The sequence below is a fragment of the Ipomoea triloba genome, chromosome 4 (assembly GCF_003576645.1).
Source record: "Ipomoea triloba cultivar NCNSP0323 chromosome 4, ASM357664v1".
In the NCBI taxonomy this organism is placed as follows: Eukaryota; Viridiplantae; Streptophyta; class Magnoliopsida; order Solanales; family Convolvulaceae; genus Ipomoea; species Ipomoea triloba.
Window position 1 is genome coordinate 33,492,086 of NC_044919.1, and position 13,865 is coordinate 33,505,950.

General features: G+C 31.9%; 1 protein-coding gene across 1 annotated transcript; it reads right to left on the bottom strand.

The window, feature by feature from the left end:
- Positions 1–10,589: 10,589 nt before the first annotated feature.
- Positions 10,590–11,647, bottom strand: LOC116014740 (kiwellin-like). The gene is made up of 3 exons (XM_031254687.1): positions 11,223–11,647; positions 10,940–11,086; positions 10,590–10,656 (listed from the first exon to the last, which is right to left on the bottom strand). Exons 1-3 carry the CDS (start codon positions 11,645–11,647, stop codon positions 10,590–10,592), a joined length of 639 nt encoding a protein of 212 aa, XP_031110547.1.
- Positions 11,648–13,865: the final 2,218 nt, after the last annotated feature.

Consider the following 13,865-nt stretch of genomic DNA (forward strand, 5'->3'; position numbering starts at 1 on the left):
AAATATTTTTCAAAATTTTTAATAGTAATGTGAAATACTTGATTTAGAAAAATAATACACAAACATTTATTTCATGCATAAAAGTTTGCACATTGAGAATAAAAGTAAAAGTATGAATTAAAATCTTTGACTAAATTGTTTGCGAGCGGCTCAACTCGTTTCCACACCTAATTTCACCTATTTAAAATTCAATAAATAGAAAAATATAATTAAAACTAATTTTACTACAGAATAATATGCCACATATCAATGTTACTTATAATTATTTTATATTAATTAACTACTTATAAATTGACTGCTTTTATTACAAATTAATTACATAAATCATTATTAGCCTGTAATAAAATTTGATTAAAAAAGTAATGGTTAATTTAACATTTTCTATGTAGATATTATTGTAATTTGTTGATTAGTTATTGTAGCATTTTCATGGTTCAAAACAAGACATGACCAAGTTAATAAACATTAAATTCGTAATAATATGTGTTACATTCTTGGTGGCTTGGGCTATAAAAGTCTATCATATTTTATAAATAATGTTAAAAATTGACAGTACACAAAATATTGACAGGGACCATTAGGGCCCTTGATTAAGGCTCTCCACTAACAAGTTGGCTCAAGATATTTGTAATTAATCCCTCTTTCAAGTTGATTTCATTTATATGTTTATAGAATCATTAGTACAAAGAATCAACATATTGAACATTTTATTTTAACCCAATTGGAAGACAAGAATATTAGTCCCTTTATTCTCTTCTTTCTTCTTCTTCTTTTTGTAAATTAGACCTGCTCCATCTTGTTGGTTTGGTCCGGGGTCCACCCATGTTCGCTCCGAGAGGCACGAGAGCTGGCCCAGGGGGAATCGTCACTTGTGGGAATTGAAACCGGGTACTTCCGGAAATCCTCCCCACAAAGAGAGTTCACCTGCCACTTGAGCTACCCCATTGGGTTAGTTTAGCGTTAGTATATCAAATTTATATATTTAGAAACTACGTTAAAAGTACTATATATTGAACACAAAATTTTACATTTAAAAATAATTAAAATTATTAAATAAAATAAGTAATGAAGAAATAGTTGATTTGTCTAATGAATAGTAAACGACAGACAAAATGAAGCATAAAATATAATTTTGAATGCAATTTAGGAGATGATTCGATGGAAAGTCAGGGTTATTATATATTTTAATAATTTTGTATATAGGTGAATTTTAAAATGAAATGTTTACCCACAAATTTCTTGGATTTTATTTTTGGTTTTCAAATTTCTAGAAGGAAAATACATGTGTGTAATATTGTTTGAAAATTCATAGGTACCTAACATCCACATGGTATGATGGCCAACTGGTCATGCGCTCATGCATGATGTAACTACCAATTAAATGGTCCACATTCTACAATCCAAGGTTTGAACTTCCATTATATTCTAATGATGTTTGAAACTTATGAATCTTAAATTTTTATTAACATTTGAAGAATTCGAGACTAAATATTTATATAATAGAATTATATGAAAATACAAACTCTATAATATAATATGTTTATTATTAATAAATAATAATCTATTTCTATCTATCATGATACGACAAATTATATTTTGCACTCTGGATCAACTTTATAATAAAGTGAACTCTAATGAGTTGCAACTTCATTTTTAATTTATTATGTGTTCATTTTGAATATGTTCTTTATATTTTGATATATAATCATTTTTATTATATTGTAAGTTAAAATAAATACGTAATATATTAAAAATGAGTTTATGATATATTAAAAATGAACATGTAATTTATGCATCATATCCACAACATAAGAGCATTGGGATGAGAAATTAAGAATGATGTGTCCCAGGAAGAAAAAAAGGGATATTGAATACTTTAAGGCACACTATAAATATGCATCTTCAGAATTCTGAGCCAAGTTATGGCATGGAGAAATGGAAACCAGGCTGTCATAACCAAAATGGATCAATTAAGCAATCAAGTCGGCAAAGTTTGATGAAATCATGAATGGGATTGTCAATAGTCAAAACTTCTAGCTTGTGGATTTGGTATTTGTCAAATTTAGTTGCTTTTAAAAAGAGTAGAAGAAAAGAGAAAGGAATACAAATTTGTAACATAAAGTAGATGGAGCAATTAAGTCGAAGTGGTTGACATTTCTTTATCTATAATTAAGTGGATGTCGTAAATTTAAAAAATCACGAATTACAGTTATAATGTGAAATATCTTGGAGGGGCTTTGACACATCCATATAATATAATCTTTAAGCAGAATATAATGAGCTGAAAGAGAAAGTCATTAAACATTTTCTGACCCGATCATATTTGATGAAGATGATTGAAAAAATGATCATCAATCTTGTTATTTTCTCTATACATATTAATATGATTATAATTAAAATATGTCACAATTTATTTTATAAGACATAGTTAATCTTTAATATTTAAAGTTCAAGACCTTTTCATTAGTAATAGACTTAGAGCCTAGAGGCCAGCAATTAACAAATTAGCATCATAATCTCATAACTTTGAAGTTCTAGAATAATCAACATGCGAATTTCTGGACTTCAATTCCTCGTAGTTTGGCGAGATGGCGGCAATCAACTCATCATCAATTTTTACAAATCATATTACAAAAAGATACGGAGTATATATATATATATAATTATTCGTATAAATATGTGTAATAATCAGAATTACGTATTGAATGTATACCAACCTAACCATAAAGTATATTCCAAAACCTTGTGGTCTAGTGACATCCGGTTGCACTCTCATATGAAAAGAAGCGGGTTGTAGCTATAAACATATACTACATTGTAACAGAGTCAGGAGTACTAAAAAAAAAAGACCTTTTAAGTCTCTGTGCATAATTTGTCTTGTTGACCAACTCTCCAAACGTAAAGGTAATATAGCACTGGCGGTGATCAAAGTACATTGAAATTGAACCACATTTTACATGGTAAACTTTTGACTTTTACAAATGGTATTTTGGTGGTTCAAATTGATATAATGATATGTATATTTGACTAATGTATACTAGGGGTGAAGGGTGGTTTTAGTAACTCATTTATCACATATATAATCAAATCAACTTCATTCTAATTATAGGAAGTTGAAAAGCAGAAGGTGATTAAAATGGGCAAACTATTTTGGTTGTGGGTGACAGCAGCTGCCAACAAATTTTTATTATAAGTTGGAGTTGGGTGATTTTTCTATTAATGCAACTTCAATTCATAGAGTGGACCGATCACCGATGCAATGAATTGTACGTTTTGGTGACTTATAGAAGGAACGACACTTGCGGAGTGGTAGGCTGGTAGGTTGTCAAACCATGAATTCATAAATCATAATCCAGTCTGGCCGGCAGCCTTTAGTTTGACTTGTGTGCACCGTACCAGGGAAGAGCAAAATTTGGTGTTTAATTTCCTGCTTTTGGGCTGCCTACTATACATACAATGTTGTTATATATACGGCGAATTATACATGTACATGGTCCACCTTACATTAATGGAATAATGGTGGACTCTAATTAAAAATGATATTCAAATTATATTTCTGCAGATTGCAGTTATTATATTATGTGTTTGTAAATAAATTGATAGTATATAATATGTTAACTATAAATCATAATATGTTAACTATATAAACATATTATGTGCTTTTAATTTATTTACAGGCACATAAATTAACTACAAATACTTAATTTGTCAATTAGATTCATAATGTAAGGTTAATCCTGGTACATAGTATAACATACAACTGGTTATATACGAAAGAGTACTTGATGATAGATAGGCAGTGATGGGTGCAAGGGCGTCTCGGTAAGATTTTTGTTTGTTAACGTGGGGAATAGTTATTAGTTATTAGTGCAATCTCATTAGAGAGGTTTTTGAGTTGATTTTTGTCATAACCATATAGGAGAGAAAGGGAGGAAAGTGGATAATTCAAAAAAAAAAAATGAAAAAATCAGAAAAAAAAAAGAAAAAGAAAAAACATGAATCACACGCCATGCTAGGTGCATAAATGTGCAAAAAAGCACGAAAATCAATAATTTTTCTCTCGAGGCCACAAAAAACTAATATTACCAAAAAAAAAAACAAGCCAAAAACCTCCCTCTTAGAGTCTTGGAGGGTTTGTTTTTGTTTTGTCATGGTGGATTGCTTCTCGTTATGCGAGATTGATCTTTTAGTTTTAAATTTTTGGTACCATACTAATATAGTTAACTACTTCACTTACGAGGAATGATGTGCATAAGGATCCAAGACCAAAGGACAAAATGTGATGTGTAAGTTGATATGCAAATTGAGTTGGTTAACTAAAAGTAAAGGAAATAAAAATGTAATTTTGTGTGGAGAAGGTTTCAAAATTTTGAAACTTGTGTTATTTTAAACTATAAAATTTGAGGCGAAGTAACTTTGATCTGATAGCATTATTGTTACTTTTCTTCTTCTTCTTTTTTTTTTTTTTAAAGAAGGTTTTAGGTTTGAGTTTTATTCCAATCAATGTCGACATTATGTTAAACATATACTACTAAATGAGTTAGAATGTATTCAAATTAAAAAAAATTGTGTAGTTTTTAATCATTAGATTCCATTAATTTGTAATGAAGATTGAAATATCAAATTAAATAGTATTATATCAGGAGGAGAAATTTAAAGAAAAAAAGTTAAAAAGGTATGTAGCATTACACTTAAATAAAAGAAGAAAAAGAAGAAGAAGAAGAATATAATAAGACTATAGTGCATAATAATTTGGGTGTCAACTCAATTTTTTTGCATTTTGGGTTCACTACACGAAGTTAGAGATGGGCCTACAACAATGAACATATATTTATGGGCTATACTGATGAGCCCTCAATTCCCATGCCTATAGGCTATAGCCTTATTGTTTTTGGTTATAATTATTGACATAACTTATTGTTAAAGTTTAATTTACGGAGCATTATTTTATTTGGTATATAAAAGAGAAGAAGCTACTTATCTTATTTGAGGCTATAATGCTATATATACCATGACGATATTCATACTTTGAGAACCTTAGTCGTTGGTTGCAACGTTTACTCTTTAATCGTGTGACACCCCAGGCACCTTTACCCGATCTTACTCACTTTTATATAGGGATGATAGATTTATAGTATAATGAGTCGAGTAATGTTAAGTAATTAGGATATTTTTCGAGTATCATATAAGTAGTGTATGACTAATATATAAATTCAGATAGTTCTAAATATTTCCGGATCTAGAATGATTAAACGAACGTGTATCAATTATTTGACGTCATCTCAACTATCTAAAAAAATTTGAAAATATTGTCCAAAAAATCCTTGAGGATGAATATATACTTTTATTATTGGAGCCCACAAGCAAAGTTTGGGGTGTGAAAAAGAAGCAATCATTATACCATGGACTATATATGGTTCACCTTGTAAGGTGAACCACTAACATATAAAGTTCATTTTTACAATACTAAAAGTTCATTTTGATACATTATATTGAATATTTATTTTTTGAAAGTTCATTATTTTGTATACTACTAAAAAATAAACTTTAGTACATTAAAAATGAACATTCAATATATTCATCTGCCGCTCACAATTTAATTTGTCCAAGATGTAAAGCCTAAGAAGGGGGCAAATGAAGGGGTCAAAAGTGATCTAAAATTCGAGTGAGGTCACAAGGTACAAATGTGAGGAGGGGATGAACGAGTGGTAAGGTAACATGGTGTCCTGCTCGGACAAATGAAAATTGATTCCCTTATAAATATATATGTTCCCAATCAAAACCCTCATTATAGCCTTATTGATTGATGAAAATGGTTGATAACGCACAAAATACATATCCCACAAGGCCACAATGCAATTAGAACCATTCAACTTATTTAATTTTAAAAAGGGTTCCAAATGCATGTCCACATTGGCACATTCCTTAGATATCTATGAAGCCAGCAACAAAGAATGTTCAAGAATTCAACCTCAAAATTATCCTGTCCCGGGCAATACAACAGCAACTTAACTGTCGATTAACTGTTGATTTATCCAAATAAGGCGGGGTTATTATCACTTTTAATTTGATCCCACAAATTTTGTGATATTTTTATTATTAATGTATGATTGCGAATATTGTCAGGACATGTGTATGACTTTATTATATTTGATGATATGTAAGTAATCAAAATTTATGATAAAGATATATAGTAGAAAGTATGACTTTTTTTGTAAATTTTGATCAATAGTGACAAATTATGGTGAGATTTCACTATTTTTTTTTTCTATCGAAAGGACGGAAAAAGAGAGAACAACACACTCACACACACACAAATAAATAAAAATCTGAGTTATTTTTATTTTTGGTCCCATGACTATTATATTATCATATATCTACATTTGGTCCTTAAATATTAATTTTGCAACATTTGGTGCGTTCTTTCATTTTTTGCCAAATTTGATCATTTTAACCAAATCTTTAATAGACAACAATCAAAGCATCGTTACATATGTTCAAGTTGGTATGGTTTTGAGTTTAAAATATGTTGAATTGTAGTAGTTTTTTATCAAAATTTTGTTAAAATGACTAAATGTGACAAAAAAATGAAAATCATGCACCATTGGGTGAAATATAATTTTTGTACAAAAAAGTTATGAGTTTAAGTATTGCCAATACTTTTTCGATCAAGCATGTCACACGACTTCTTCCTAATGCATTTAATTTCTCTAGTGCAAGTGCGGATTATACAATAGTAGAGTTTACTTGATACACATTCTGGAGTAGTCACTGTGAGTTTTCTTGATCCCCAAATAAAAAACTTATTATTTGTCTTATTTAATCCACTCACAAGGTGGATTTCATTTAATACAATATTATTCCATAAAAAATTGGCGAAATATGGCGTTTCCACTTGCTCTTGCCTCATTTGGTGGAGTCTCCATTCCCAACTGCCATTAATTCCTCAAACAGGAAACCCATGAACCCTACTCCACTTCTATACAACTAACAACTCTATATAAACAACATTATATTAGATCTTCAATTCATTGCCCCTCACTCTAACTAACCTCGGTAAGTCTAGCGTTTTTGAGATAAATAATAATCTAGGATTTGCATACTCTGATCTTATGTTCCATATATGATATAAGTTTTAACCCATTTTGTTTTTGGAATGGCAGGAACCAAAAAACCAGGAAAAAAAATGAGACGATTATTCGTGGTGCTTGCATTAATCATGATGATGATAAGTTGTTCTTGCTTGGTGAGCGGGCGTCAAGTAGAGAGGAAGCTAATGGTTGAGGACACTGATGAGAATGATAATAATGGTTATAATATGAAGTCTGGCAATTCTGGTTTGGATAATCACCATTTCAAACCCAGGCAAGACTTCTACAACAATAGCAATAATAACAATGGTAATGGACCTAAAGGAGGGAGTTCATGAAAGTACAAATGCATATCTTAAGGCTATAATATATCATGTGTAATAGTGTTTATATTCATTAGTTTACGTACTGCATGCATGTATACTGAGTGCTACGTACTCTTCGCGTTGGATTCCTATTATTATACCGGACAATAAAATGTATTATGGCTTTTGTTTTATCACTGAGTATATATGTTTAATAATTATTTTAATAATTATTTAGGCATCATATTTTACTAGAATTTAATAAAAATTGACGGCACCATGTTCATTTTTAAAAAAATACAATTTTCTAACCTTAAACCAAATACTAAAATGTGAAAAATATTTTTCGAAAAATGAATCATTTTTTAAAAAAAATATTTTTTGAATTTTCAAACCGACCTTAATGTAAAATGCTTTTTACAATAACAAATGAAAATTGGCACTGTTTAAAAAAAAATAAAAATCATCCCTATCCTCATTATTGATTGATTAAAATGGTTGATAATGCGCAAAATGCATATCCCACAACAATCATTCAACCTATTTAATTTTTAAAAAATGATCCAAATGTCAATATTCCTTAGATATCGATCTATGAGTCAGCTAGCTACAAAGATTCAACCTCAGAATTATCCTGCTGTCATGGCAATTCAACAGTAACTTGAGTGTTGTCCATTGACTTTTGGTATATCCTACGTAGTATATATATTGTCACTTTTGGACACGGATATTATGATGTTTTCATTAACTGTGCAATTATGAAAATTATCAATATAAGTATGTGATTTTGTTTTTCTCATATTTTTTTTTAATTTGGTTATTTTAGTCAAAATTTGGTTGAAATCCAATTAAATTTCATCACATGACTTGCGAGTGATCAGTGTTTATTAAAAAAAAAAAAGTCGGTTCAAATGATATGCTCTTGTAAGAAAGTATAATTTTTGCTTATAACAACCTTTGCTTACTTGCAAGACACGAACGTATACTAGTAATATATATATATATATATATATATATATATATATATATATACACACACACACATACAAATAAATAAATAAAGAGGGGGCACTTGAAAAAGAAAACAACCAAGTTATTTACACCGGAGATAGTGTTATGTACTTTGTTTTCTATAAATATGTTCGATCTTGAATAGGGTGCAAAAATTTATGGGACAAAAAATAACCAAAAATAAAAAAAACTGTATCTTAATTAATCCACTCACAAGGTGGATTTCATTTAATACAATATCGTTCCATGCTCATAAAATATTTCTATCAACTCATCATTTTGGCGAAATATGGCGTTTCCACTCCCTCTTGCCTCATTTGGTGGAGTCTCCATTCCCCACTGCAATTAATTCCTCAAACAGTAATGAAACCCTAATCCAATTGTATACAACAACACCAACAACTCTATATAAATAACATAAGATCTTCATTGCTCCTCACTCATCACTCTAATTAATCTCGGTAAGTCTTGTGTTTTTTTAGATAAGTGTAGCTAGCTAGGGTTGATTTGCATACTCGTATATTTGTTGGGCGGGCGGAGGCTTGCAAAGGGTCGAGTGATTAGAGGATTGTTGGGCGAAGGTCTAAATGGCCAAATCTAACATTTGAATTTTGAAATTATGGCGGTATAAAGAAATAAAGTTGTGTCTTTGCTACAAGTTATAACATTTGACGTATTGGTAAGCGTTTGATCCTAACAAAGTGTAATCCATTTTGTTTTCGGAATGGCAGGAACAAAAAAAAATGAGACGATTCGTGGTGCTTGCATTGATGATGATAGTGGTGGCCTCTTCTTGCATGGCGATTGGGCATCAACTAGCAGGGAGGAAGCTAGTGGTTGAGAACAATGGGAACAACAACAACAACGATGATAATGGCGGGTATATGAATTCGCGCACTTTTGATTTGGGTAATCACCATTGCAAACCCTGGCAAGACTTCAGCAACGACAACAACGGTAATAACGGTGGCGCACCCGTTGGACCTAAAGCTGGGGGTGCATGCTAATACAACGGTGCATGGCAACTTCAATTGCATGCCAAAATACATGTTTTGGGTTTTAGGGCCATATATTACATATGTGTTATAGTGTTTATATATATAGCGGTAACAGATAGTTTATGCTGCACGCTACAAAATTAAGTTTAATTACTGCATGTATGGCTGGTGAGAGTTTTATATGGTCATATTGTATGTATGTGTGTGCGTATACATATATAAATACACCGTGTGCTATGTAAATTAGTTTCTGAGTAATAAAGATAGGAAACATTGTATAGAAAAAAAATCTCAAATAAATTGTCCTTGCATCTTGAAAAATATAAATTATTTTTATTATATAATATCAATTTTATTTAATTTGAGAAATAACTTGGAATTATTGCTCAAATATAAGGATCGGGTATTACCTTTCGTTTTAAAAACTGTAATTCAAACAAATAGTGATAAATTATAGGGCACGTGTGTCAATAAACACACCTCCTTGAGTATGACTATTTCCTTCTTTCTTCGATCGGAATACGAATGAGATAAAAAGGCCATCATTGGGGAAGCCTTAATAGACTTCATTGAGAACAATTTCAATCATTATCCGGTGGATTATGATCCACATTGTAAGGTGTACCATTTACATATATAAGATACATTTTTAGTATATTAAATATTTATTTTTTGAAGTTTATTTTTTAGTGTATTGAATATTCATTAATTATTTGGTATATTATATAAAAATAAATCTTTAATATATTAAAAATAAATATTTATAAGTAATTCATATTGCAATGTTGACCATGGTTCATTTTGCTTTGATTTTCTTAATTGTCTTGGTGTTGATTAGTCTTTTATTTTAGTCAATTATTTTTCTCATCAATCATATATTTAAAGATAAATAATAAAATAATAGTAAGTAATGACACTTGTAGTCTTTATGGGGTACCACACTCGTTACTTAACTTTCTATATTTAAAAATGATAGATGCAATTATCTAGACGATTTTGTATAGTTGCACATTGAGTATCAATAATATTACTCCACACCCCAAGGATGCATAATACAACAAGTTTTAGAGTCATTTGAAATACATAGAAAGCATCCCCCATGATGAGGAAATTACTTTGCATTATCTTTATTGAAAATTAACGTTGTTATGTTACCATATTTTGATCACGCAAATAAATGACCATTAGACCTTGGCCCATTTAACAGAGACTCGGCCCAAATCTTGATTTAGGCCCAGAGCATACCAAACAAATCATTATTGCATGGACCATGGTCCACTCAGCTGTGTGGACCAAAAATAAAAAGTACATTATTTTTGTATTGAAGGTACATTATTTTTATACTGTAGGTACATTATTTTAGGGTACATTATTTTTGTATTGAAGGTACATACATTATTTGATATATACTATCAAATAATGTACCTACAGTACAAAAATAATGTACCTTCAATACAAAAATAATGTACTTTTTATTTTTGGTCTATACAGTGGTGTGGACCATGGTCCATGCAATAATTTGCCATACCAAACAGCCGCCGACCCATCAACAATGTTGTTATCGCACGGCCCCTGTCCTGCATGCTCCTTGTCGCATCCGTGCATGGAGTCACACTCATCCACCACCTTCGCCGTCGTGCTCCTCCCGTTACTCGCCGTGATACGAATCATTTTCCCACACCTATGTTAAGACGAGACAGATGTTTCAATTTGGTACCAGAGCTAACTAGATCAGATTATAATGACCTGTTGTTCCGGTCAACATAGTTGACTCCGACATTAATTTAATTTAGATGAAACACACATATTTCAATTACCTAAACCCTCGGGAGTACCACCCGGTGGACAACGCTACCACTCTTTCGTTATTGTCGTGGTACTGCTCGTCGCATTCGGACGGAGCGCCACCGTCGCCGCCTTCGCTGAAGTCGTTGAGGGTGAGTATGGCCGGCGTAGAGGATTTCACCGGCGGCGAGCACCGGTAGGTAGGCTTAGTTTTGCCGTTGCACGTCATACTCCCGACCGGTTTACAGTCGCCGGGAGTAGAGCCGCCGCCCCCTCCGCAGATATGTGTTCCGACGTCGGGGTCGTCGTTGCACTTGCCGCCGATGCAAATTAGCTGGCTGGAACAATCGTTCAAGGTTCTGCAGTAACCATTGCAGGAGGAAAGTGCATTTCCTTGGAGTGAAAAACAAAAGAAAATTGCGAAAATGGAGAGAGAAATAAGAGCAAGATTTGCCATGGCTACGTTGCTACTGTCTATATCGGATTTGAATTGATATTTGAGGATGAAATATGATGTTTGCATGAACATATTTATAGTGAAACTCTATCCAAATAACAACAATTTTGCGACTGCTACTATGTTCAAGAATTCAACCTTTAGAATTATCCTGTCCCTGGCAATACAACAGCAACTTAACTGTCGATTAACTTTTGATCCTAATAAGGTGGGGTTATTATTATCATCAGTCGTTATACCGTGGACCATGGGTCATGGTTGATACTACAGTTGTGTTGAACTGATACTGCAGTTGTGTTGAACGGATAGTGCAGTTGTGCTGAACGGATACTATAGTTGTGTTGAAAACGAACTGCAGTTACGTGGAACAGAGGCCGTTTCATCCGTCTGAAATTACAGTTGTGTTGAACGGATACTGCAGTTGTGTGAACGGATACATGTAACACAACTGCAGTATCAGCCATGACCATGGTCCACAGTATAATTTGCGTACTTAAATATTAATTTTGCAACACTTCGGTAATACTTTCATTTGTTGCCATATTTGATCATTTTAACCAAATCTTTGATAGAAAACAATCAAAGCCCATTTCATTTATAGTTCAATATCATACATTTATACCAAAAAACATCGTTATATATGTTCAAGTGGATATGATTTTGAGTTGAAAATATGTTGAATTGTAGTTTTTCTATCAAAATTTTGTTAAAATGACTAAATGTGACAACAAATGAAAATTATGTACCAAATGTGATAAAATTAATACTTGAGAGCTAAATGTGAAAATAATTTAATAGTAATAGGATCAAAAGTGGATATAACTCAAAAAGTCGTGTTCATGAAACCAAAAATGTCACAATTGGGTGAAATATAATTTTCATACAAAAATATTATGAGTATAAGTATTGCCAACACTTTTTCGATCAAGCATGTCAGACGACTTCTTCCTAAATCCTAATGCATTTTATCTCTCTTGTGCAAGTGCGGATTATACAATAGTAGAGTTTACTTGATACACACTTTGGAGTAGTAGTCACTATGAGTTTTCTTGATCTCCAAATAAAAAACTTATTTATGTTATTTAATCCACTCACAAGGTGGATTTCATCATTTAATACAATATTATTCCATATATGTACATAAAAATGATAAAATAAAACATTGGTGAAATATGGCGTTTCCACTTGCTCTTGCCTCATTTGGTGGAGTCTCCATTCCCAACTGCCATTAATTCCTCAAACAGGAAACCCATGAAACCCTACACTCCACTTCTATACAACAACTCTATATAAACAACATTAATTAGATCTTCATCAATTCATTGCCTGCTCACTCTAACTAACCTTGATCGGTAAGTCTTGCGTTTTTGAGATAAATGTATCTAGGATTTGCATACTCTTATGTTCCATATATGATACAACTTTTAATGAACCCATTTTATTTTTGGAATTGCAGGAACGAAAAAACCAGGAAAAAAAATGAGACGATTATTCGTGGTGGTTGCATTAATGATGATGATGATAACTTGTTCTTGCTTGGTGACTGGGCGTGAAGTAGAGAGGAAGCTAGTGGTTGAGGACAGTGATGAGAACGATAATAATGGTTATATGAAGTCTGGCAATTCTGATTTGGATAATCACCATTTCAAACGCAGGCAAGACTTCTACAACAATAGCAATAATAATAACAATGGTAATGGACCTAAAGGAGGGAGTGCATGAAAATACAAATGGCGGAATTGAAGGTTGTGAAAAAGTATCGTTCTCGACAAGTCTAGTGGCACCCGGTGTCCCGGTTTACACTCCCACATGGATGATGGGGTGGGTTCGAGCCTCAGTGGAGGCAACGGTTGACTCTTTATGCTTCAGTAGGTTGAGAAAGTAACTATGAACATATACTACATTGTAACAGGGTAAGTGCTACTAAAAAAAAAATGCTATATATAACATATATGCTTTGTGTAATAGTGTTTATATTCATTAGTTTACGTACTGCATGCATGTATATGAGTGCTACGTACTCTTCGAGTTGGAATCCTATTATTATACCGGACAATAAAATGTATTCTGGCTTTTGTTTTATCATCACTGAGTATATATGTTTAATAATAATTATTTAGGCATCATATTTTACTAGAATTTAATAATAATTGAAGGCTTAAAGAGTAGTTGTTTTTTATTTTTTTTGGGTGGGGGGGGGGGGGAGGGTTAATTTGAA

Coding starts and splice junctions, on each gene's coding strand:
- LOC116014740 (XM_031254687.1), bottom strand. CDS start 11,647: ATGGCAAATCTTGCTCTTATTTCTCTCTCCATTTTCGCAATTTTCTTT. Junction 11,087..11,222: donor TGGTACTCCCGAGGGTTTAG/GTAATTGAAATA, acceptor GTCTTAACATAG/GTGTGGGAAAATGATTCGTA. Junction 10,657..10,939: donor ATTGTTGATGGGTCGGCGGC/TGTTTGGTATGG, acceptor GCAATAATGATT/TGTTTGGTATGCTCTGGGCC.